The sequence below is a fragment of the Lethenteron reissneri genome, chromosome 20 (assembly GCF_015708825.2).
Source record: "Lethenteron reissneri isolate LAM-NWPU_2019-01 chromosome 20, ASM1570882v1, whole genome shotgun sequence".
NCBI classification, from domain to species: Eukaryota; Metazoa; Chordata; class Hyperoartia; order Petromyzontiformes; family Petromyzontidae; genus Lethenteron; species Lethenteron reissneri.
Genome location: NC_083798.1, coordinates 8,927,267 through 8,952,122, shown reverse-complemented (window position 1 = coordinate 8,952,122; position 24,856 = coordinate 8,927,267). Strand labels below are relative to the sequence as shown.

The following is a 24,856-nucleotide window of genomic DNA, read 5'->3' as shown; positions in this document are numbered from 1 at the left end:
GGTGAGTCTGAGTCTGCGGTGAGTCTGTGGTGAGTCTGTGGTGAGTCTGAGTCTGTGGTGAGTCTGTGGAGAGTCTGAGTCTGCGGTGAGTCTGTGGTGAGTCTGTGGTGAGTGTGAGTCTGTGGTGAGTCTGAGTCTGTGGTGAGTCTGTGGTGAGTCTCAGTCTGTGGTGAGTCTGTGGTGAGTCTGAGTCTGCGGTGAGTCTGTGGTGAGTCTGTGGTGAGTCTGAGTGTGTGGTGAGTCTGTGGTGAGTTTGAGTCTGAGGTGAGTCTGTGGTGAGTCTGTGGTGAGTCTGAGTCTGTGGTGAGTCTGTGGTGAGTCTGAGTCTGCGGTGAGTCTGTGGTGAGTCTGAGTCTGCGGTGAGTCTGTGGTGAGTCTGAGTCTGCGATGAGTCTGTGGTGAGTCTGAGTCTGCGGTGAGTCTGTGGTGAGTCTGTGGTGAGTCTGAGTCTGTGGTGAGTCTGTGGTGAGTCTGAGTCTGCGGTGAGTCTGTGGTGAGTCTGAGTCTGCGGTGAGTCTGTGGTGAGTCTGTGGTGAGTCTGAGTCTGTGGTGAGTCTGTGGTGAGTCTGAGTCTGCGGTGAGTCTGTGGTGAGTCTGTGGTGAGTCTGAGTCTGAGGTGAGTCTGAGTCTGCGGTGAGTCTGTGGTGAGTCTGAGTCTGTGGTGTGTCTGAGTCTGCGGTGAGTCTGAGTCTGTGGTGAGTCTGTGATGAGTCCGTGGTGAGTCTGTGGTGAGTCTGTGGCGCTCGGGGGCGCTGCTGACATGGTCCCTGCCCCACCGAATGTCCAACCGAGTTCACACTCCTTGTGGTGAATCTACTGCCTGAGGAATTGTTTTTCTAGTACATATATGTAATGGTCTTGCACTGGATGTTTGGACAATTCATCTTGTGAGTGTGGCTTCATGTGTGAGGAAAAACCAGAGAACCCAGAGAAAACTCGTACATAACGGGGTAATAAATACAAATTCCGCAAACATTAATTAAAAAATCCATTGTCATGCCATCTCCTTATCTTCTCACAGCCACTCAACCCAAGCCGACAACATCCCAAAGCAGTCTTCCAGCCATACAAACCAAGCTCAACATCTGCTTAGCTTGTGAAATGTTTGAGATTGCCTGAATTCAGGGCAACTTGGTCTTGTCTCATCTCACTTGGTTGATCCTGGACACCCCCCTTGCAAACGAGGTGTTCCATTTCAAGGGCTTATGCAGGTGAAACGTCTTGATACAACAATGTGCCTGGTGCTCACACATGCCACACATCACACTCCGGCCCTGGCTGTCGTGGCCGTGTTTAATCGAGCGTGCGCCCCCCGCTTGTTTGTGGAAGGGCACTGCCAGTGCGGGCCTGGGTCTCTGCCAGTGTCTCGCGTGCCCAGGGGTCCCCGTCAGTCGCGTGTTTATTGAGGGCTGCTGCCTGGCGGATCGGAATCTTTATGTGACTGGTGCCGAGCTATCTTTAGTGGTGACGGTGTGGCTCATGCCGAGCCGAGCTTCTCCACGGATACTGACTGCTCCATGTGAGCGTCTTGGCTGTGGTGAATGTCTCCATTTGCCCCGTGGCCACCGTCCGCGGTGTAAGGTCTGATTCAATACTGACCATTCATGAAGGTGATCTATATGGGCAACTCCAGGACAGTGCAGCTTTCCATAAGGGCTGATTATTTGGTCATTTTGAATGCCCTCAAGTAAGCGAACAATTCCTGCCCCTGTGTCGTGAAGGTCGCCATATACACCACGGCCTGCCGACTGATGGCACCTGTGCTGAGGTGAGGGGGCTGTGACGGTGCAGGTGACGGTGTATGGACGTGGTGACACGATAGGCCTCATAGTCGCAGCTCTACCCTGGCCACATACATCACTGGGTTCGTTTTACCAGTCGTCACAAGCGTTACCAGCGTATCGCAACTTGCAGTATTTTTGTTATTTGAACATGGAAAAGCTGGTAATCGTGTAAAGGTGGACCATGGTGTTTGGGATGTAGACGTGAGTATTATTGAGTGACCCCATCCCGAGGCGAGGACACGTGAGATCATCCCATCAGGAAGGGCCTCCTCTTCCACCACCCTTTTCACAGATCAAATCAGGACATACTGACTACTGTATTGCTCAGTCAGCCCAGGTCTACCCAAGCAGTATACTGCGATACATTTCTACGCAATACGGTAAAAAAATTAATAATTACTGCCACCCGAACACAGATACCAATTCTGCCCGGATTAAACCCCGGACAGGTAGCAACTCTAAAGCCCCCCACCCAAACCCCGCTTCACCCCCCGCCACCTCCATCCCAGAGAGGACTCCCCAGAGCCCCGCCCCTCCGCCTCTGCCCGGCGCGCGCAGGTCGCTCCGCGCGCCGCGCCCGCACTCGCGTCACTACGGCGCACGCGGTGGGGGGGAGGGGGGGCATGGCGCCCCGCCCGCACGCACGCCGCCGCCTCCTCCTCCTCCTCGTCGTCTCCCGTTCTCGGCCCTGGCGGGATGGTAACGCGAGGAAGAGGAGGATGGTAACGCGAGGAGGAAGAGGAGGAGGATGGTAACGAGAGGATGATGGTAACGAGAGGAGGAGGATGGTAACGCGGGCTCGCTGAGGCTGCGAGAGACGAGATGAGCGCCGCGGATGGAGGCGAGGAGGGAGGAGGCACTGATGCCGACATCGAGGTCTTCTACAGAGCGGGTGGGCGCTGCGCTTAATGGTGTCTTTGTGGCTGTGTGTGTGTGAGATGTTGTCTTTGTGGCTGTGTGTGGTGGTGTCTTTGTGGCTGTGCGTGATGGTGATGCGGCATGCGGCGTGGTGTGTGTGTGATACGGGGTGGTGTTGTGTGTGCCGTGTATGTCACGCTTTGTGTCGGTGCCGTGTGTGGTTGTGTTTGTGTATGTGTGGTTGGGTGTGTGTATGTGTGTGGTGGCGATGTACAGTGTGTGTGATGTTGGGCGTGGTGTGTGTGGTGTTGGGTGTGTGGGTCAGTGTGGTCTGTGTGATGCCAAGTGTGTGGGCTGTGTTTGTGTGATTGTAAGTGTGTGGGCTGTGTGTATTTTGCTGGGTGTGTGTGTGAGTGATGCGAGGCGTGTGGCAGTGTGATTTGCTCGCGCTGTGTGTGTTATGGATGTGTGATGCTGCGTTGTTCTGGGTATGTGCGATATCGTAATCGTGGTGCTGCTGCTGGGTGTTGTATTTGATGCGGGGGGTTGAAGTCATCTCGGGACTGCGGGGCGCTCGGCTCTCATCCGTTGCTGGGATGCATCCCTGCCGCATGGCGGACACACGGGGGGGCCTCTGCTATGCGGTGTAGCTCGCGCATTGCCCCTCGGATTCCCCTCTCCGCGGCCGTGATTGATCTCTCTCATCCACGCCCACTCCCCGTTCCCCAGCTCCAACCTCGGTCTAGCTCTCTGGCTGCGACGCTGCCCCTCTGTGCCGAACGTACAGGCGTGGGGATGATGCACGTTGGTGGTGTGGGGGGGGGAGATGCTTGGGGTGTCTTGGTTGTGGATGGAGGATGGAGGTGGTGTGTTGGAACAGATGGGAGCAGAAGAGGTTGTGTTTGTAGGGGCGTGGAGGGGTGTTCATGTTAATTGAAGTAGGGTTGTGTTTGCTAGAGATTGCAGGAGAGGTGTTTTTGTAGGTTTTATAGAAGCTGTGTTGTGTGTTAGATTGGAGCAGGCGGAGATGTGTTAGGAGGAGGTGGGATGCACGTGGACTGGAGGCTGTTACTTCCCGCAGTGAGTGGGCTCACGTGCCGAGGGGATGGTCAGGTACACGCCGGTCTCCACCCTCCTGGATACAGACACGGCATGTCACGCCCGAGCCGAGAGCGTGGAGACACGGGGACAAGGCGTGATCCCCGTGGACACGGGGACAAGGCGTGATCCCCGTGGACACGGGGACAAGGCGTGATCCCCGTGGACACGGGGACAAGGCGTGATCCCCGTGGACACGAGGACAAGGCGTGATCCCCGTAGACACGGGCACAAGGCGTGATCCCCGTGGACACGTGGACAAGGCGTGATCCCCGTAGACACGGGGACAAGGCGTGATCCCCGTAGACACGGGGATAAGGCGTGATCCCTGTGGACACGGGGACAAGGCGTGATTCCTGTAGACACGGAGACAAGGCGTGATCCCCGTGGACGCGAGGACAAGGCGTGATCCCCGTAGACACGGGGACAAGGCGTGATCCCCGTAGACACGGGGACAAGGCGTGATCCCTGTAGACACGGGGACAAGGCGTGATCCCTGTAGACACGGGGACAAGGCGTGATCCCTGTAGACACGGGGACAAGGCGTGATCCCTGTAGACACGGGGACAAGGCGTGATCCCTGTAGACACGGGGACAAGGCGTGATCCCTGTAGACACGAGGACAAGGCGTGATCCCTGTGGACACGAGGACAAGGCGTGATCCCCGTAGACACGAGGACAAGGCGTGATCCCTGTAGACACGTGGACAAGGCGTGGTCCCTGTGGACACGGGGACAAGGCGTGATCCCCGTAGACACGAGGACAAGGCGTGATCCCCGTAGACACGAGGACAAGGCGTGATCCCCGTAGACACGGGGACAAGGCGTGATCCCCGTAGACACGGGGACAAGGCGTGATCCCTGTAGACACGAGGACAAGGCGTGATCCCCGTAGACACGTGGACAAGGCGTGATCCCCGTAGACACGTGGACAAGGCGTGATCCCCGTAGACACGAGGACAAGGCGTGATCCCTGTGGACACGGGGACAAGGCGTGATCCCCGTAGACACGTGGACAAGGCGTGATCCCCGTAGACACGAGGACAAGGCGTGATCCCCGTAGACACGGGGACAAGGCGTGATCCCCGTAGACACGGGGACAAGGCGTGATCCCTGTGGACACGGGGACTAGGCGTGATCCCCGTAGACACGTGGACAAGGCGTGATCCCCGTAGACACGGGGACAAGGCGTGATCCCTGTAGACACGAGGACAAGGCGTGATCCCCGTAGACACGGGGACAAGGCGTGATCCCCGTAGACACGGGGACAAGGCGTGATCCCCGTAGACACGGGGACAAGGCGTGATCCCTGTGGACACGGGGACTAGGCGTGATCCCCGTAGACACGTGGACAAGGCGTGATCCCCGTAGACACGGGGACAAGGCGTGATCCCCGTAGACACGGGGACAAGGCGTGATCCCTGTAGACACGAGGACAAGGCGTGATCCCCGTAGACACGGGGACAAGGCGTGATCCCCGTAGACACGGGGACAAGGCGTGATCCCCGTAGACACGTGGACAAGGCGTGATCCCCGTAGACACGAGGACAAGGCGTGATCCCCGTAGACACGGGGACAAGGCGTGATCCCTGTAGACACGGGGACAAGGCGTGATCCCCGTAGACACGGGGACAAGGTGTGATCCCCGTAGACACGGGGACAAGGCGTGATCCCTGTAGACACGAGGACAAGGCGTGATCCCTGTGGACACGAGGACAAGGCGTGATCCCTGTAGACACGAGGACAAGGCGTGATCCCTGTGGACACATGGGCAAGGCGTGATCCCTGTAGACACGAGGACAAGGCGTGATCCCTGTGGACACGGGGACAAGGCGTGATCCCTGTGGACACGGGGACAAGGCGTGATCCCCGTAGACACGGGGACAAGGCGTGATCCCCGTAGACACGGGGACAAGGCGTGATCCCCGTAGACACGAGGACAAGGCGTGATCCCCGTAGACACGGGGACAAGGCGTGATCCCCGTAGACACGGGGACAAGGCGTGATCCCCGTAGACACGGGGACAAGGCGTGATCCCCGTAGACACGAGGACAAGGCGTGATCCCCGTAGACACGAGGACAAGGCGTGATCCCTGTAGACACGGGGACAAGGCGTGATCCCTGTAGACACGGGGACAAGGCGTGATCCCTGTAGACACGGGGACAAGGTGTGATCCCCGTAGACACGGGGACAAGGCGTGATCCCCGTAGACACGGGTACAAGGCGTGATCCCCGTAGACACGGGGACAAGGCGTGATCCCCGTAGACACGGGGACAAGGCGTGATCCCCGTAGACACGGGGACAAGGCGTGATCCCCGTAGACACGAGGACAAGGCGTGATCCCTGTAGACACGGGGACAAGGCGTGATCCCCGTAGACACGAGGACAAGGCGTGATCCCCGTAGACACGGGGACAAGGCGTGATCCCCGTAGACACGGGGACAAGGCGTGATCCCCGTAGACACGGGGACAAGGCGTGATCCCCGTAGACACGGGGACAAGGCGTGATCCCCGTAGACACGAGGACAAGGCGTGATCCCCGTAGACACGAGGACAAGGCGTGATCCCCGTAGACACGGGGACAAGGCGTGATCCCCGTAGACACGAGGACAAGGCGTGATCCCCGTAGACACGGGGACAAGGCGTGATCCCCGTGGACACGAGGACAAGGCGTGATTCCCGTAGACACGAGGACAAGGCGTGATCCCCGTAGACACGGGGACAAGGCGTGATCCCCGTAGACACGGGGACAAGGCGTGATCCCCGTAGACACGGGGACAAGGCGTGATCCCCGTAGACACGGGGACAAGGCGTGATCCCCGTAGACACGGGGACAAGGCGTGATCCCCGTAGACACGGGGACAAGGCGTGATCCCCGTAGACACGGGGACAAGGCGTGATCCCCGTAGACACGAGGACAAGGCGTGATCCCCGTAGACACGGGGACAAGGCGTGATCCCCGTAGACACGAGGACAAGGCGTGATCCCCGTGGACACGAGGACAAGGCGTGATCCCCGTAGACACGAGGACAAGGCGTGATCCCCGTAGACACGAGGACAAGGCGTGATCCCCGTAGACACGAGGACAAGGTGTGATCCCCGTAGACACGAGGACAAGGCGTGATCCCCGTAGACACGTGGACAAGGTGTGATCCCCGTAGACACGAGGACAAGGCGTGATCCCCGTAGACACGTGGACAAGGCGTGATCCCCGTAGACACGAGGACAAGGCGTGATCCCCGTAGACACGAGGACAAGGCGTGATCCCCGTGGACACGAGGACAAGGCGTGATCCCCGTGGACACGGGGACAAGGCGTGATCCCCGTAGACACGTGGACAAGGCGTGATCCCTTTGGACATGGGGACAAGGCGTGATCCCTGTAGACACGTGAGCACGGTGGCCTTGCTGTGGCCCGCATGGGTCGCACGGGGCAGGTCCAGGGAGTGGAGCTCGGCGCTGGTCTGAGGCCGGACACGCAGATGTCCCGGATTCCTGCCCCATGGCGTCACCGCAGTTGCAGCCTCTCTCAACGACGGTGCGGGGAGAGTGCACCGTGTATCTGCGTATCCAGAGAGTGAATGCAGGGCGTCTGTAGTGGGGGTCGTATGAAGGGATTGAGGCTGGGTGTGTGCAGGGGGTGCAGGACGCCTGTGGATATGGTCAAGAGCGTGCAGGGAGTGTGGTTCCATGGGTTTGTCCCCTGGAGTATGTGTGCAGGGAGCGAGTGTGTTTCCGCGCAATAGAAATGTGAAATTCATCTCAGCCTCAGCTGGGTATGGCCAAGTCACGCGTGCACCACGTGCACCACGTGCACGGGCGATGATGAGCTGCCACTGAACATGCTGCCACGCTCCCCGGCTGACTGGCCGCGTCTCGCGTCCTGCTCCCATTCAGTCGCTCCGCCTGTCAAATGGCTTCTGCTGCCCATCCTCTTGCTGTCCGTCTTGGCAGCCCTGTTCGTGTGTTTTAATCACAGGCTAGCTGCTGCGCATGCCGTATACCACCCTCCTCCCCCAAGCACGCACGGTGCATGTGTATATGCAATGAGGTGTGAAGCGAGACGGATGAGAGGAGGAGAGGGGGGGGCAACAGAGATTGCAGAGGCTGCCCGGGCAGCATGGTGATGGTGGGACTGCATTTGTCTTGCGGAGAGGAGAGGGAAGCGACCCGCATCCACACACACACTCACCCTCTCTCTGTGCGTCTGTGTCAGCGCTTCACTGGCAAAATCAACACGGGAACAATGGGACTGACAGTCGGCAACAGCGGGGCCACGTACACGGCGGGCGCCGTGGGCAACATCGCCCTGCGTCACTGCCAGGCGAGCGCCAGCCAGGCGGACTGCCGTCTGTTGTTCGCCATCGTGCCGAGACTCGGGATAATAGTGTAGGAATGGATATGCGTACACAATGAACGGACCTATCTGCCGTTGTGTCTGTGAAGGAATGTGGCCACGCATGGGCAGGGTGCGTCTCTCGTCTCGTGTTCGTTGTACCAACGTGCAGTGCAGCACCGAAGGAGGGGATGGCGGGAGCGTTGCCATCGCTGATAGTGACACTGTGACGGGGGATAGGAGGAAGCCCCGGTGCTGCTGCTGCAGCCTGGCATGTGGTGCAGGCTGCAGCAGCAGCAGCTCCCTCCACGCTGCAGGCCGCACAGGCCGGACTGCAGCCGTGGAGGGAGCTACTGAGCTGGGCGTGCGTGTGAACGCTGGCAATCCCTCACGCTCTCTGCCCGCCCGCCACTGTGGAATTCCGGGGCGTGCTGTGTGCCGAGGTCAGCGACGAGAGTGCCGAGGGTCAGGTGTGTGCCCAGGTCAGCGACGAGAGTGGTGAGGGACAGGTGTGTGCCCAGGTCAGCGACGAGTGTGGTGAGGGACAGGTGTGTGCCCAGGTCAGCGACGAGAGTGGTGAGGGACAGGTGTGTGCCCAGGTCAGCGACGAGAGTGGTGAGGGACAGGTGTGTGCCCAGGTCAGCGACGAGAGTGGTCAGGGTCAGGTGTGTGCCCAGGTCAGCGACGAGAGTGGTGAGGGTCAGGTGTGTGCCCAGGTCAGCGACGAGAGTGCCGAGGGTCAGGTGTGTGCCCAGGTCAGCGACGAGCGTGGTGAGGGACAGGTGTGTGCCCAGGTCAGCGACGAGAGTGGTCAGGGTCAGGTGTGTGCCCAGGTCAGCGACGAGAGTGGTGAGGGACAGGTGTGTGCCCAGGTCAGCGACGAGAGTGGTCAGGGTCAGGTGTGTGCCCAGGTCAGCGACGAGAGTGGTGAGGGTCAGGTGTGTGCCCAGGTCAGCGACGAGAGTGGTGAGGGTCAGGTGTGTGCCCAGGTCAGCGACGAGAGTAGTGAGGGTCAGGTGTGTGCCCAGGTCAGCGACGAGAGTGGTCAGGGTCAGGTGTGTGCCCAGGTCAGCGACGAGAGTGGTCAGGGTCAGGTGTGTGCCCAGGTCAGCGACGAGAGTGGTCAGGGTCAGGTGTGTGCCCGTGCAGCCGCTGAGTGGCTGGTGCAGCACAGCCGCGATGCATCACAATGGCCAGGCGTAGTCCCAAACTACTGTTCAGTCGGTGATTGGTGAAGGCCCGCTCACTACTCAATGTAATCATTAGCGTCATTATGGAGAATAGAGGTAACTAACTAAGCAGACGATGCCTCCATCCCGTATCTGTCCCTCCACGTAAAAATTTAGTTTTTTTTACACATCTCATCGGCGACACTGTTTAATACAAGTAAAATTGTGGACTGGTTTCGACATTCAGCGTCTTGTCAGCAGTCAGGCTTGTTTAAACCAATGCTGGTGAACTGCCAGATGTTTGAAGACAATGACCCCCTTTATTCGATGTGGATACTAATTCGACACAAAAGTGGTGCAGAGTTTTCTTGTCGTCATCCAGCGCTGCTGCTAGAGAAGATGCATTCCCAGCATGCCGTGTGGCCGTTGGGATCTGTGAAAGAATATTTAAAGATGTCACTATCAACGGAGTTGAGGACGGGGAGGAGGTCTGGTGATGGTGCGTGGTGATGATTGCGTGTCAGAAAGCCCACAGCTGGCTTTGGGATTATAATTATCAGACTGATTGAGAGTGCTCTGCCTGCCTATTGTTTGTGCGCCAGCTTTGCCTTCACAGCACTCAAACAAGCCCATCCGCGTCCCATATTTATTTTAGTGCTGGGATAGGAAACACAAACCTGGCAGTCGCATATACACATTAAGGGAGCCAGACCCAGTGTTTACAAACACGCGCCTGGGCAAGCCATTATTAATATCTCTATATATATAATTTGTTGAGTGCAGGAAAAAGTTACGCACCTTTTATCTGCCAGCCGTATTTACCTATTTGTGTCCATGTACTTACTGTACCTGCATTCCTGGGCTCAAGGGTTGATTGAGTGGTCTGCACCGTGTGCCAACAGACCCACGTGTGTTTTTGACGGGCGTGGCGCATCGGAAGCGAGGGTTGGTGGACCATGCGTATTTTTTTTCAAAACCCGCTGGGCAGCGAGATGGCCAGAAGATGCCAGTGCATCATTTGCATTTGTGGGCGGAAACCTTTCTCTGTGCGTGCTCTGGATTCCTCCCATACGAAGCAAAACACGATTTAAATTAACATCGTTAGAATAGGGTTCACCTGAAAAGTCTCGATTAATTTAGGCTTTCCCGAATACATCACCATCTCCAGTCCTTGTTAATCCACTTAGGGATGAAGGCCTCCCCGACTCCCTGCGAGTCTTGGTGGTTACTTGACATTGTCTCAATTTGCTGGTCAATGCAAGGTAGGGAAGGTGGGAAACATGTAGATGTGGGGGCAGTGATTGGGCTTTGCTGCACGCTTCTCTGCTGCTAACAGTGTAGCCACAGAGCCGGTAATACCCGCGATGCATGGTGGCCACCAATTTCTAGCACTATGAAGGCTCAAATCCTGCTTAGCTTCTGAGATATGACGAGATTGGGCACATTATGGATAATGTGCTTGTTGTTAAGCACATGGCATTTCTATCGTGTCGTGACTATTGTGGGGTTTCCCAAACGTGAGTTCCCATGATGCACCGCGATCCGTCTTTCGCCGTCAACTAATCGGCGTTCAAATTCAAATGAAGTCGTTACATGCTTCATGCACCCGATGATTGCTAAACACGTCTTGCGCGACACAGAAAACGCCGATTTAAAACGGAACTCCTCGGCGCTCGCTGCTCTCTGTGGGACACGCGTACCGATCATCAGTCATGTGTAGTGTGCAACGACTTAAATTCAGTAAACCTGTGAAGGCGGACCATGGTGGGTCACGGGGGCAGAAGCTGTGGAACCGCTGCTGGGATTCGGCCGCCGTCGAGGGTTGGGTCGTGGCTGCCACCACCGGGGCGCGTGTTGTCCTTTTGCCTACAGGCGTCTCTGCTTGACCCCGGATCGCGTGATTAGCATTCACTGGCTGCGGCGAGGCCGGGCGCCGTCAGCACCGCGTGCGCGCGTGTTCTACTCGCCGCCGCTGTGCAAGGGGAATACTGAAGCTTTGTCGTGTGTGCACCGCATGATGGTGAGGGACAGTTTGTTTTATTATCTTTATATGGCCTTCTTCTGTAAATCCAACACAGTGCTGCCTGTAAACAGGCGCCCTAGTTAAACATTTATGGGCTTGCTCTCTCAAGATAATAGTACCTAAACTAAACCTGCAAAAGTTATGAAAGAATTGGCCCTCTTGACAACAATGTAACTGCGAACTTATCCTCTTGACCTCATCATTGATGCACAGCTCTTGCTTAGAAGGGGAGGCGCTTTATAAAATACCTTTACACGATCTACAAAGTAGCACCATTAAACTCCATAGGGTGTTTACTCAGGCTCCCTTTAATCTCCAGACATACATACATACAAACGACTTGATGTGGGCAATTCGTTTGACCAATAAGGAGTACACAAAGGCCTACTGATGGGGAGGATGCCTTGGTCATAATATGTCTGCATGGCTGCTCCCGCATCACCATGAGCGGCGATGTGAGCTACCCACAATGCTGTCACCAGCAGTGCTGCTTCCCAATCTACCCTCTTAGAAGGTGGTGAGAGGGGACCAGCTCGGGTTGCGACCTGTCCGGTTTCACGCGAACAGTCCGGGAATTGGCATCTGTGTGTGGGTGGCAGGAAGTGATTTGTACCGAGATCTGGTACCGGTATTGTTCTTGAGCTGCAATACTTTACACTGCATGATCTTGATAGACCCCTAGGTTGACTGAGAAATACGTCTGGTATTAGTCTGTGGTGGAAAAGGTGGCAGCCCTCGGGCCAATAGACGGCACACAGAGGACCGCATTGCCGCCCCTTGTCTGCCTGTCTGCTGAGTGCCCAGGCTATTCTGGGCGCCATAATCCTGGAGCCTGGGCAGCGTCACATGACACGTTTTATTTCAATAAATATAACCCATAAAGCACGGGGCGGTGACAGCATCGGCGTGTGGGCCCCTCACGGTCCTCCTGCTGCCCTTGGAGGGACTCCACCCGGGCGCGGTGCCCACTTCGGGCTCAGCCAAAGGTTGGCACTTTCCCCTGGAGACAATTAGCCTGCTTCTTCCAATCATGCTAATTAGGGAGTGAATTGGTAAAGAGAGTCTGTAATTTAATTTACGGGTCAGAATGGAGCATGACAGATGGTGGATTGGTCAAGTCGCGGTGGGTGAGACCTCCATGTGTTCAGGGAGGCATCCTCAGATGTGGGAGCAGTTGGTATGACCACCCAGAGGTTCCTGGAGGCCCAGGGCAGGATGCCACTTGGGGCCCCCTTATTCATTAGCGACAAAAGTGGGCCCCTGTATTTGAGAAAATTGCCCCTTTTTGCCCCACCCTCTAGCTCTGGCAAGAGGTCAAAGGACATGGGTGGACATGGGGCTCAAAGGGCACAGGGCTCAGTCACTCGCTCATTGGTGGTCAGTCGAATCCTTATCACCCTTATATTACTACTACCATGGTTACATTTCCCATGAACTTCACTCTTTGATTCTTCCACCCATACTATGGGAACCTCATTTGCCAGTAAAAATATGATAATTGGTTCTTTACCCTTCTATCTGGCAACAAAACTGACACCTTTTTACAAGGAGTCATGTTTGCATAGACCGCAATACCTGCAGTCATAATACAAACAAAAGAACATAACTCTGATAATGTGCACTGTCCTTGAAGTTGATTGGTCCACACCCGAGACAGCTTTCCTTTGAGCCTAGTCTCATATGGGTTGGACCAGATGACGCCAAAAGGCGCACAACTCAAGGACAATGCACCATCAGATGGTGCATTGTCCTTGAGTTGTGCGCCTTTTGGCGTCATCTGGTCCAACCCATATGAGACTAGGCTCAAAGGAAAGCTGTCTCGGGTGTGGACCAATCAACTTCAAGGACAGTGCACATTATCAGAGTTATGTTCTTTTGTTTGTATTATGACTGCAGGTATTGCGGTCTATGCAAACATGACTCCTTGTAAAAAGGTGTCAGTTTTGTTGCCAGATAGAAGGGTAAAGAACCAATTATCATATTTTTACTGGCAAATGAGGTTCCCATAGTGTAGATGCTTGCCCCGAGCTCTCATACTCTGATGGTGCATTGTCCTTGAGTTGTGCGCCTTTTGGCGTCATCTGGTCCAACCCATATGAGACTAGGCTCAAAGGAAAGCTGTCTCGGGTGTGGACCAATCAACTTCAAGGACAGTGCACATTATCAGAGTTATGTTCTTTTGTTTGTATTATGACTGCAGGTATTGCGGTCTATGCAAACATGACTCCTTGTAAAAAGGTGTCAGTTTTGTTGCCAGATAGAAGGGTAAAGAACCAATTATCATATTTTTACTGGCAAATGAGGTTCCCATAGTGTAGATGCTTGCCCCGAGCTCTCATACTCTGATGGTGCATTGTCCTTGAGTTGTGCGCCTTTTGGCGTCATCTGGTCCAACCCATATGAGACTAGGCTCAAAGGAAAGCTGTCTCGGGTGTGGACCAATCAACTTCAAGGACAGTGCACATTATCAGAGTTATGTTCTTTTGTTTGTATTATGACTGCAGGTATTGCGGTCTATGCAAACATGACTCCTTGTAAAAAGGTGTCAGTTTTGTTGCCAGATAGAAGGGTAAAGAACCAATTATCATATTTTTACTGGCAAATGAGGTTCCCATAGTGTAGATGCTTGCCCCGAGCTCTCATACTCTGATGGTGCATTGTCCTTGAGTTGTGCGCCTTTTGGCGTCATCTGGTCCAACCCATATGAGACTCGGCTCAAAGGAAAGCTGTCTCGGGTGTGGACCAATCAACTTCAAAGACAGTGCACATTATCAGAGTTATGTTCTTTTGTTTGTATTATGACTGCAGGTATTGCGGTCTATGCAAACATGACTCCTTGTAAAAAGGTGTCAGTTTTGTTGCCAGATAGAAGGGTAAAGAACCAATTATCATCTTCCACCCATGTTGAGGACTCGGTCTCCTAGACTTATTATTTCGTCTCTTCCACATTGTGTTCAACCAGTAATGCAGGTCACAACAATGCACTCACTCAACCACCACAATGCAGGTCACAACATTTATCTTTTTGCGTCTTCCCTGGCATTGCTCTACCTTGGAATTCCCTCCCATCGTCTATTTTCCCTCAGTTCTTACAATAACCTTGCTCAGTTCAAGAATTGCATTAACTCTTTATGTATTGCAATTTTGATAGTGCTTGTTTAACACGTAGGCTTTCGCGACCAATATCATCCATAATAGAGGTTTTTTGGGTTAGATCGCGTAAATATATAAATGTGTCGTTAAAACCCGCCACCACCCGACACAGTCAACTAGTAAGGGTTGTCACGTAAACAGAACGTGCCAATTCGTGACTAGTACAGCACTAGTGTGTAGTAGTGTATAGTAGTGTATAGTGCAGTGTAGTGTATAGTGCAGTGTAGTGTATAGTGTAGTGTAGAGCGTAGTGTATAGTGTAGTGTATAGTGTAGTGTACTAGTACAGCACTAGTGTGTAGCGTATAGTGTAGTGTACTAGTACAGCACTAGTGTGTAGCGTATAGTGTAGTGTACTAGTACAGCACTAGTGTGTAGCGTATAGTGTAGTGTACTAGTACAGCACTAGTGTGTAGCGTATAGTGTAGTGTACTAGTACAGCACACCGGTGTGTTGGAGAGCCAAGCCACAACATGTACAATCCGAGTACGACGTTTCGCCAGTAATTATAATTAGCTTCATCAGGTGACACCCATATTTTCTAACTATTTCGTTCCTTATATAGAGGAACGACACATATTTTCGCAATCTTACCTAAGAAACCTCTATTGTGTTTGAGAGTGCTGTTTGTTGCTGGCCATCTGGTGTTTTGGGCCTGTGCCCAACTGTGTGGAAATATAAAAAAATCGATAGCAGTGGTGCATGACGGTTTGTGTAGGCCATGCTGCACACCTTGAGCTCCACTTTTCATTCATCTGCAGTTCACAGCTCATATCAAGAAGCAGAGGCTTTGGTTGAATCACGTGCAGAGGAAAACATTGGCTATCACTTGTGCTGGAAGCCTTTGGAAGGCTCACTGCTCTGTTTATGCAAACGTCTGGTACGTATTAATGCATTCCATTGCTGCATGAAATTTGTGCAAAAGATAGTTTATGTTATAACGATGCATATAAATTGTGGCTGCTCTCAGCCATCGTATGACTGTTTCAATTATACAGTGTACTGTTTAATCTTCACACAGAACCCAAACACGGTTTATGGTAAGGCATTTCTTTTTGTTAATCTGGAAAAAAAAATCAGCTTGTTTACATGGGCCCTGAGGTTAAACTCCCCTGGCAGGGGTTACAATGGTAGCGGTTTTGGTGGCTGTTCTTGACTTTAGTCGCGCAGCGGAAAAGTTTGTGATCGTACCGAGACCAAGACACACGTTTGACCAGAGGTCTGGCCCTCCCTTTTCCTTCCCCCTTCGGAGGCCTTCTGTGGTCTGCACTGCGGTTATATAGGGCCAGAGGGGAGTGACTTGTGAGTTTTGACTACTTCCCTTCTTAGGCAATTGAAGGGCTGACGGAGGCAGTGAAAGTGGGGGCGCTGAATGACCGAGGCGGCCCGAACACGCGTCGCGTGGATTAGGGGGCAGGCGTGTTTTGTGAATCGCACTAAGGCCCCCTTAACAAAACAAGACAATACACGCGTCACATGCATACAGTTCAAAAGACGTGTCATTAGCAACACAACTAAGTACAAACATTCCTTTTGTCTGCCCGCTCGGCAAGAGCGGCACTGGGGTAGGAGGGGAGGGAGGCAGGGTGGTGGTGATGTGGGAGCAGGGCTGGGTGTGTGCACAGCGGCAAGTTTTCCGCGCCAGTGTGAAATGCAGCGGCCGCCCTGGAAAATCATTCTGTAGCCAATCGGAATCTTGCCTTCAGGGCAGTGCCCTGACTCTACCCCTAACCTGAACCCAGTCTTTGCCTCTGTCCCCGCGTCACATACATGGTCATGGCGTGCTCATTCGCATACTCGTTATTGCACTCAGTGAGCCACACAACCTATGCTCATTCGTGGCAGTGGCATGTATCACTCTACTTCTCGGCTTTTAATCGGATTGGCCAATAAGCTGAGTCGGGTAAGTGACAGACAAACACACACCTCACCAATTGCGTGGCCAGAACGAGTAGAAAACAGGATACGAGGGTTTTCAGGCAATGCCCCGTCTTTACAGCAGAGAGATGATGTATCTGGAGCAATCGCCATTTCCTCTGCTACGAAGAGAGATTTCCATAAGGCCACTGTCCAAAACGGTATGTATTATATATATCACATGTGTTTTCCCTTTTAGGGCCACAGCGTTATTGATGAATGTATAGAGTGCTTTGTTATTTGTGCTTGTGCACCACTGCCAATGCAGCAGCATATGCAAATAAATATGTTTTATTTGAATAAGTTCAGCAGCTTATGTGTTTCACAACAAGCCTCTCTTTACTGACGACTACTGGCATTGTATGCTGTGACTCGTGTGTTGTTTTTACTCAAATTTTCGGAAGTGACCTGACCACCAATGATAGCTTAACGAAGTGGCTTGTCATGTAGACATTTATAGCAGGAAAATACCCTGAACGCGTGTTTCTGGATGTGGAAGGAAAAACCGTAGGATCCGGAGAAAAATCCTCGCGAGCTCAGGGAGAACAAATATGCAGGCATCAGGGTTGGAATCGAACCACAGCCTCCTGTATACCAGGCGAGGTAGTTAACATCTCGCCACCGTGGCGCCCCTACAGTGGTGTACTGATCATAACTGCATGTGATTGGATATCATTTGTCACGTAGATTATTTTGACTCGTCGCATTCTCTGCGTGCGAAACACACTTATTCTACACACTGTAGAACCATGTGTGATCTGGTTTGCGGGCAGGTTTCGTCTTTTGGAAGGACGTACACATTTTTATTCACACTCACTCTCCCCATTGTTATTATAAACATATTAGCTAAGCATAGGCCTAAATTGTGACAACGTCCAGTGGGCAGCAACAAACAGCACTTTAAAAGTCGTAATTGATACAGAGTTAACACTTGTCTTAACTTGAGCAAGGTTATTATAGGAGCTTGGGAACAGGCGATGGGAGGGAATTGTGAAGTGCAGCAGTGAGAGGTACAAAGTCCAGAGAGAAGTGTTATGACCTGCAGTGTGGTGTTTGAACACAGCATGGATGAAATAAAACAGTGCCTGGTAAGAAGCTTGATTGAAACAAGTTGCACTTATTCAAGCAGAAGAATGAATGGAAACTCGTTAATGACGTGTCCTCCTCTTGTTTATGATTAAAGGCGGGGGGGGGGGGGGTCCCAGGGAGGGGGGTCCCCGTGATGTCGGGCGTCCGCCTCTGGTTCCGCCGATTGTTAGGGACCTCTGAGGCCCCACTTCTCTCTCCACCCTCCGGCACCGCTCCCTGGCTGCCCCCCGGGACGGGAAGGCAGCTGCAACAACAACAACAGGGTGCGCTGTTCGGAAACCCAGCGCTGCCCGGTGTCCGATTGGAAGTATTTTTTTAAGTAATGGGCCCCCGTGCGCGGCCCTTGTTAAGGTCACGGAATTACATGTGCGTGCCAATCGAGGGCGATCTGAGGCCAGAGGAGGCTCGTGACCGTGACCTGCTTCCAGATGTAAACCCAGAAGATAATGGGCCCACAGCGGCCGTAGGACAGGGGCGACCTCAATTGGCTGGGCCGGGCCAGGCCCCCCATGAGCACAGCTGTGCACAGGGATTGTCTGTGCAGCAAGCAAGCGTCTGTGTGGTTGCGTGCAGCGATCGTTCGTGTGAAACTTTCATCCAACTAGACGTGACTCTGCCTATTATGTAGATTGGTGCCTGGGTTTACCTGCGTGGGTTCGTGTCCCTGTCTCGGTGTCTGCGTGTCAATGTGTCAGTGTCCCTGCACCGGTGTCCTTGTCTCCGTGTCTCTGCATTGGACCTGACCACGGGGATATATGCACAGAAATTAACGTAAAAATAGGACGGCTCATACTGTTTCCACCACCACTGCCACCGCCAGCAGATGTGACATGCACCACGCTGGGCAGATGTGCGAAACGCCTAGCTGGCATAGGCCTAGTGTTTGCACGCGTAAAGTTCTGGCTCTGTGTCCTGTGACACTACACTGTGTACTGTATCTGCGCACTGACTGCGAATACCGTGACTCTGATATTATGGTAATGTGAATGTGTGTGTACTGCGAGTGTGCATACGTACATTGTGCTCACTGAATATCGGCCATTTACATCTCGAAGGAGCTGCGGGTATGCATGACCGTGCCACGTACACACATCCGCCTAATCTTAACCCTTATGCGAGCGAGCAAAGTGCCAACCCTGCACTTAGCGCAGCTCGAGTCGGATCAGGGTTACCTCGGTTATCGCAGAAGCAGATTTTGCAGGGGTCTCGCACTTGCGCCACAGTGTAGAGTCTACGTGTGCGACCGCAGTGCTCTGGACTTCTGGCCTCGGCTGGCACGTGCGGCACGCGCGTGTTTACCCTGGTGATTAATGATGAGCCGTGTTTACCCTGGTAATTAACCCCACAAAGGTAGCGGGGTCAACGGGGACCGCTCCATGGGGAGGCGCCGTGCCAGGCACCTGTCGTGGGGAATGCGTGCATGTGTGTGTAAGCGTGCTGACACTGGAAGCATCGTCTGTGCCCACGGCTTCACGGCCAGCGAGGAATGAGCACCACTGGGGCCCAGCCCAGAGCGGGCCTCCACTCTGAACATACAAGCGGACAGAGATGGGCTGCTGGTGGTGCGCAAGCCACCTTGGCTCACCTCTAGGGCACATTGATTGTTTGTTTAATCTATCAGTGGGCATGGGACAGCGGGCACATGTGTGCTGCGAGTACTTGCATGTCCTCGCCTCCACCGGGCTACCTGGAGTGGCGAATGGTGAGGGCTGTGTGGCCTCGCCAACACTCCCCGTGTGCGTGCGTTCTCGTCACGGTCGGGACACGGGGGAATCTACCTATGATGGGAAAGGGAAATCAAAGAGCAAGGCCGCCTATCGGGCAGTGGGGGCTATCGGCTCTCGGGCTATCGGGATATCGGGGACGCTGGCCTATGTGACTCTCTCGCTCTGTCGTCGCACGGCAGGTGCTGCGGGTTTGAGCGTCATGTCCACCTCATAGCGGAGATGCTATCAAAAACCAACGCAGCCATCGCGGGAGACCAGGAGTTGCTGGCAGGAGACACTTCACCTCGCCCTTCCCATTCCCTTGCTAATGACGGCAACATAGCACGGCTAGTAAACACCGCATCGTGCGAAGTGCCGGCCGCCCTTGTCAAGCAGTCCTCGGTTCGCATGCATGTGAGAAATGTGAGCCCATTAACATGGAATGTTGGCACTCAACACCGCACATCCAATGTTGACCGGCATTCATGAGTAAAGATGTGCGCAGCAGCCCCAGGGGCCTGCAGTTGCCATTTGTGCGTCTGCCACAACCACCCGCGCTCTATTTTGCTCCCCCTTCCGTCGGGCCCGAGCAGAGAGGAGGAGGCGGTGGGCTTGTAATGAGGTCACCTCACTCCTGCACTCCCTCGGAGTTGTGACGGCGCTGGTGGGGGGGCCCGGAGGGGCGAGGGCCCAATGAGCCGCATGCGCTTCCTCTTTCCTGGAGCGCCTGCCCCACTGTTGACGTGCCTCCGAAATTAAATTAAGAAATTGTGGCGCCAATTAATTAGTGGCCAGTTGCTGACATGTGCGGGGTAATTGGCAACATGACTCCTTGCGCCCACGTTTAGCCTGTGCTCGTCTCTTTCCCAGCCCCCCCCCCCCCCCCCGTGCACCGCAGGGAATCGAGTGGCCGAGTTTACCACAATGGAGAGAGGGGCTCTGGCCCTCATCGCCGAGTCTTTGGTGGGGGGGGCAGTAGGGAGATTCTCGAGCCCTCTGGCCCTCTGGCCCAGCGCCGCCTTCATCGCGGGTGGCGGCTGCGAATGCCGTGACTCTGTGCCAAGAGTGACACTGCTCCTAATGTGTCGGTGCATGCAGGGGCCGTGGCCAACGATGGACCAGCCATGGACAGCGTGTTGCCCCTGCTCAAGGACAAAGTGGCCTATCTCTCTGGTGAGAATATGAGTGCCCTCTGTCCGTTTTAATTTTGTATACATGCAAGAGTCCCATACACACAGGCCGGCGTGTGTGTATGTATGTATCTGCTTGTGTAATGTGTGTGTGTTTGTGAGCGGTTCTCAATCCGCTTGTGAGTTCATAATCTGGCAGGGGGTTGACCCGGCCTATTATCTCTCTGGTGTCGATATGAGTATGACTTTGTGGGCAAGTCACCAGTGGTTGTCCTCTGGATCGACTGGGGAATTTCCACTACTGGCTCAGGGCTGTAAACAAGAGATGAGCGCCACCTCAATGGTCACTTGAGCTGGACGTTAGGTGGATCCCAGAACACCTGGGTCTGCTCTTGGACCTCCTGCCAGCGAACCGCTAACAATTCATGTGACCTTAAAGTGCACCAAGCCTGGGACAGGCTGTTGTGATGTCATCTCGAATTGGTGGTGAAATGCTGGCTGTCTGTGTCGTTTTTTGGTTAGCGCACCACTCCAAACCCGGCGCTCTGAGTTTTATTTCCACTCAGAACAAGCATCAGTGGCGAATATTTAAACTGGTCCTGTGCCTCCCCTACATTGACTCAGCCTTAAATGAGTACCTGGTGAGATGTGTAAACATCACCATTGGGATGGCATAGGCAACCAGGCGTGGTGCTGGCCACCCACCCCTAAGGGCACCATGCTGACCTTCATAGTTGCTCATTTACTGCACTTGCCCCAACCGTATGTGAAGGCTATACGGGGTATCTATGTCTCTATGCGTCGTGTGACTCAGGTGGGAGAGATCGGCAAGGAGGCCCCATCATCATGTTCCCAGCGCGTGGCAGCCTGGAGCGGGCCCGGCCTGATGATCTCCGAGAGCTCATCGCTTACCTGGCCAGCGTGCCCAGGTATGCCTTCCAGAACCATTTAAACTTGTAATTCATCGCAGCCGCTGCACGGTATTCACTCGCTCGTGAAGAAAGAGAAGGACTCAAGAGGCACATGGAGGAACCAGAGAGCGGGAAGGCCGCAACCAGGCAGTGAGCTACCGCCAACAATTGACCAAGCTCTGTGGTCCTCTAAATATGAAGGCCTATCGGCCATTGAATGTGGGAGGAGACGGGAGTACCCGGAGAAAACCCACGCATGCGAAGGTGAAACACTCTATTCCATACAGATGGAACTGGTGAGTCCTCTTATTTGTTGTACCGCCGTCCCCGTGTGGGCCAGGTTATGGCACCGCCTCGATGCCCACGGGGAAGGGAGTTTCACATCTTTTGTGTAATCCATCAACCCTCATTGCCTCCACAGTGCTGGATTACAGGCATGCGTAGCCATCACAGCCTGGCAAAGCAATAGCCGTGCCCTAGTGCTCCATGCCTTAACTCTATCCATCCTCAGGGTAATCCACGCCCTTTGTGTAAGTGTGTTGTTTGTCTGTGTGGGTCGTGCGTCGCTGCGTACGTCTGCTGCGCGTCTCCAGCGAGGAGGCGGGCCGGCGCGGCTTCACGGCCGTTGTGGACATGCGCGGCTCCAAGTGGGAGGGCGTGAAGCTGCTGCTGCGGACGCTGCAGGATGCGCTGCCCGGCCGTGTACATGCAGCGCTCATCATCAAACCCGACAACTTCTGGCAAAAGCAGAAAACCAACTTCGGCTCCTCCAAGTTTGAGTTTGAGGTGAGAGCGTCGAGACGACGGGAGCTGGGAGGACACGCAGATGGCGGCCATTGTAGTTCAGGCACAAGCCGTGCAGGATAGGCCGGCATGGCCCGCACCATGGCCCGCTGCTTCAGGGGCCACGTGGCTCGAAGTGACTGACCACGCACCTGTGCCTGCCTCCCCACCCCCCCCCCACCAATGTCTCTTCCACGGTCACAGGGAAACAAGGCTAATGTATATTTGTACCAGCGTTGAACACGGCCAGCCAGGTGGCTCGGTGGTAGTGCAAGTGGCTCATAATTAGAGGCTTGTGAGTGCAAATCCTTGTTGGGGGGGTTCAAATGGTCCTCCTTCCTCATCCGAAATGTCACCTATTATATATTTTTAGTTTTTGGAACCGTGATCTGAACTGATGTGTTGCATTATAATGTTCCACCGCCATCAAATTATCACAGTGAATGTCGCTTAAATGAGAGACACTACCCACCGCTTGTGTCTTCCTCTGTATTGACCACGCGACATCGTGGCTCGAGTGTGTGGCTCCCTTACTCAGTGTAGCTCCTGTACCCCTGGCTACGTACGGTGCCAAAAAAGTTCAACATAAATACGGTAAAATGAGCCACACAGCCCAGTAAAAAGACGAGGATTTGCACTGACAGAGCAGTTGCTTAAATGCCTTGGCAACTCAGAGGGCCTTACATCATATCTCGTAAATTCCAGTGCCCTGCTATAGTTTAATCGTGGGGACCCAAGGTGGCAGCTGTCCCATTATTGCTTGCACAACGTTCAGACGGCGCTGGTGTCGGTGGACGGGCTGGCACGGGTCGTGGACCTGGCACAGCTGACGAGCGAGCTGGACGGCTCGCTGGACTACAGGCACGAGGAGTGGCTGGAGATGCGGGGAGCAGCCGAGCGACTGGCAGGACGAGCGCGCCACCTGCTGTCCCGCCTCGAGGAGCTGCAGGTAACGGCACGTCCTCCCTGCTGCGCTGCGCTGCCCATCTCTCCCCGTGCCAGGCAGCGTGGGTTGTTTCCTGTCCTAGAGAAGATCCCCCGTGAGACTCTGTGGCATACACGATAAGCAGACTCCTGCTTCCTCCAATCTCTTGCCATTCTGCTGCATTGTTTCTCATCTTCTCTGTATTGCTGTGTCCCCATCTTGGTAACAACTTTTCTCTTCGCCTGTTTCCATCACACTTGCATGATTATATATTCCAGGGTGGCTCAGCTCTCTGGCCGATTTCCTTCGATAGATTATTTCTATTTTAAGTTCTTTCACTCCTGACTCATGCTTGCCATCGACAGAACAGCAAGCGTGTGCGTGTACGACTGTGTCTCCAACGATTAAATTGGATCATCTGTTGTATTATTAGTGATGGATTCACATCCATGGAGGGCAATTGAGAGGCCATTGTACTTAGAACTCTCAGTCTTGATTTGTTTGCTAAAGCCTCGTGTATTATTACTATGTTTTTTTGACTCGGGAAAGCCTGACTGAGTCTCAAGAACACTTTTTCAGGATGGTTCTGCCAAGTTTTTGCAGGAGGGAGCCTTGACTGTTCATGGATTTGTATAGAGTAATTGTAGATTTGTTTTCAAATTTAGACCATGACTCCAACAGACAATGGCGTACTCTTTGCGAATTACATCACAGGCTCTTTAACATCCATCACGAAATAAGATGGTGCGTAGTATTTTTACACGCTTTTATTTAACCCACTCCGTCTTTTGTATCCTCAAAAAAAATCTTGTAACTAAATTTTTACCCACTTCCCAATTTGCTATCGACTGCAAACTTGAAATACCTACGTCATACTGATGACAAGACTATATTCTATCAAAAAAAATTTCAAAACATATTTTTTATCATTTTACACGCTTTTATTTAACTCACTCTGTCGTCGTATCCTGAAATATTGTAACTCAGTTTTAACCGTCTTTGCAATGTCGTATCGACTGCAAACTTGGTATAGGTATGTCATACTGATGACAATACTATATTCTATCATTAAAAAAACAAATTAAACAACCTTTTTTTAACGGCTCTAATTGTCCACGCTCAACTCACTTTGCATGTAAATCACCACGGTCCCCCTTACGTTACTGCAAGCATCGGGGAGCCACGCCGACGGGCGGGGGTTCTGGAAGGAGGGGAGGGGCGATGGGGGAATGGGGCAGGGGGAGGGGCAGCTCGGACAGTACATTTCATTAAAGCGTGTTTTTTTTAAAGTATTTTTAAATATTTTATTATGGATAATACACCTGGAGTTATGGTTGGTTGAATCCTTGTGTAAGGGTATTGATGTAAAAAAATCTGGTCTCAAGTTCCTCTGTCTTCTGTCAATGCTGTCCCTTCCACTGAGATCTCATTCTTTCCATTTGCCATCCACATTGCTATCTCGGGGAGTGTTCCGCTCACGTGGTTGATGAATTCTGTCATCATGTAGCTCGAGTTTAGTTTAAAATCTTTTAATCTCATTAACCTCCTGTGTTAGATCCTATGTGTTGATTCACATAGATCCTATGTGTTGATTAGGCAATGCTACATTCTCAGTGTTCCATTCCCAGTGCGAAGTACAAATTGCTATTACACAGGTTCAGAAACACTGTGGTCATTAATAAATTATATAGAATTAAAGATTAAAAGTGCACAAAGAAGAATGGAGAGAGATGCATGCTTGGATTAAACATTGTGAGACAGAGAGGGGAGCAAATGGATTAGTTATCATACACAGATTAATGACGTCATCAAAACTATCAAGAAAAATGAAGTGGGCTTGGGCAGGACACGTCGTTGAAAGGGATGATGAATGATGGTCAACAATAATAACGGAGTGGCAGCCAAGGAATGGAACGCGTTTGAGAGGACGCACACCAAGGAGATGGAGCGATGAGTTAAGTTCCATATTCAGGTC

At 53.2% G+C, this 24,856-nt stretch overlaps 1 protein-coding gene across 1 annotated transcript in view; it reads left to right on the top strand.

The window, feature by feature from the left end:
- The first annotated feature begins 2,388 nt into the window (after positions 1-2,388).
- Positions 2,389-24,856, top strand: part of LOC133344504 (triple functional domain protein-like) — a 90,615-nt gene continuing 68,147 nt past the window's right edge. Inside the window, exons 1-5 of the mRNA XM_061554482.1 lie at positions 2,389-2,676; positions 20,231-20,305; positions 21,077-21,191; positions 21,767-21,959; positions 22,732-22,905. Coding sequence (XP_061410466.1) covers positions 2,607-2,676; positions 20,231-20,305; positions 21,077-21,191; positions 21,767-21,959; positions 22,732-22,905 — 627 coding nt within the window. The 5' untranslated portion in view covers positions 2,389-2,606. The remainder of the gene's footprint in view (positions 2,677-20,230; positions 20,306-21,076; positions 21,192-21,766; positions 21,960-22,731; positions 22,906-24,856) is intronic.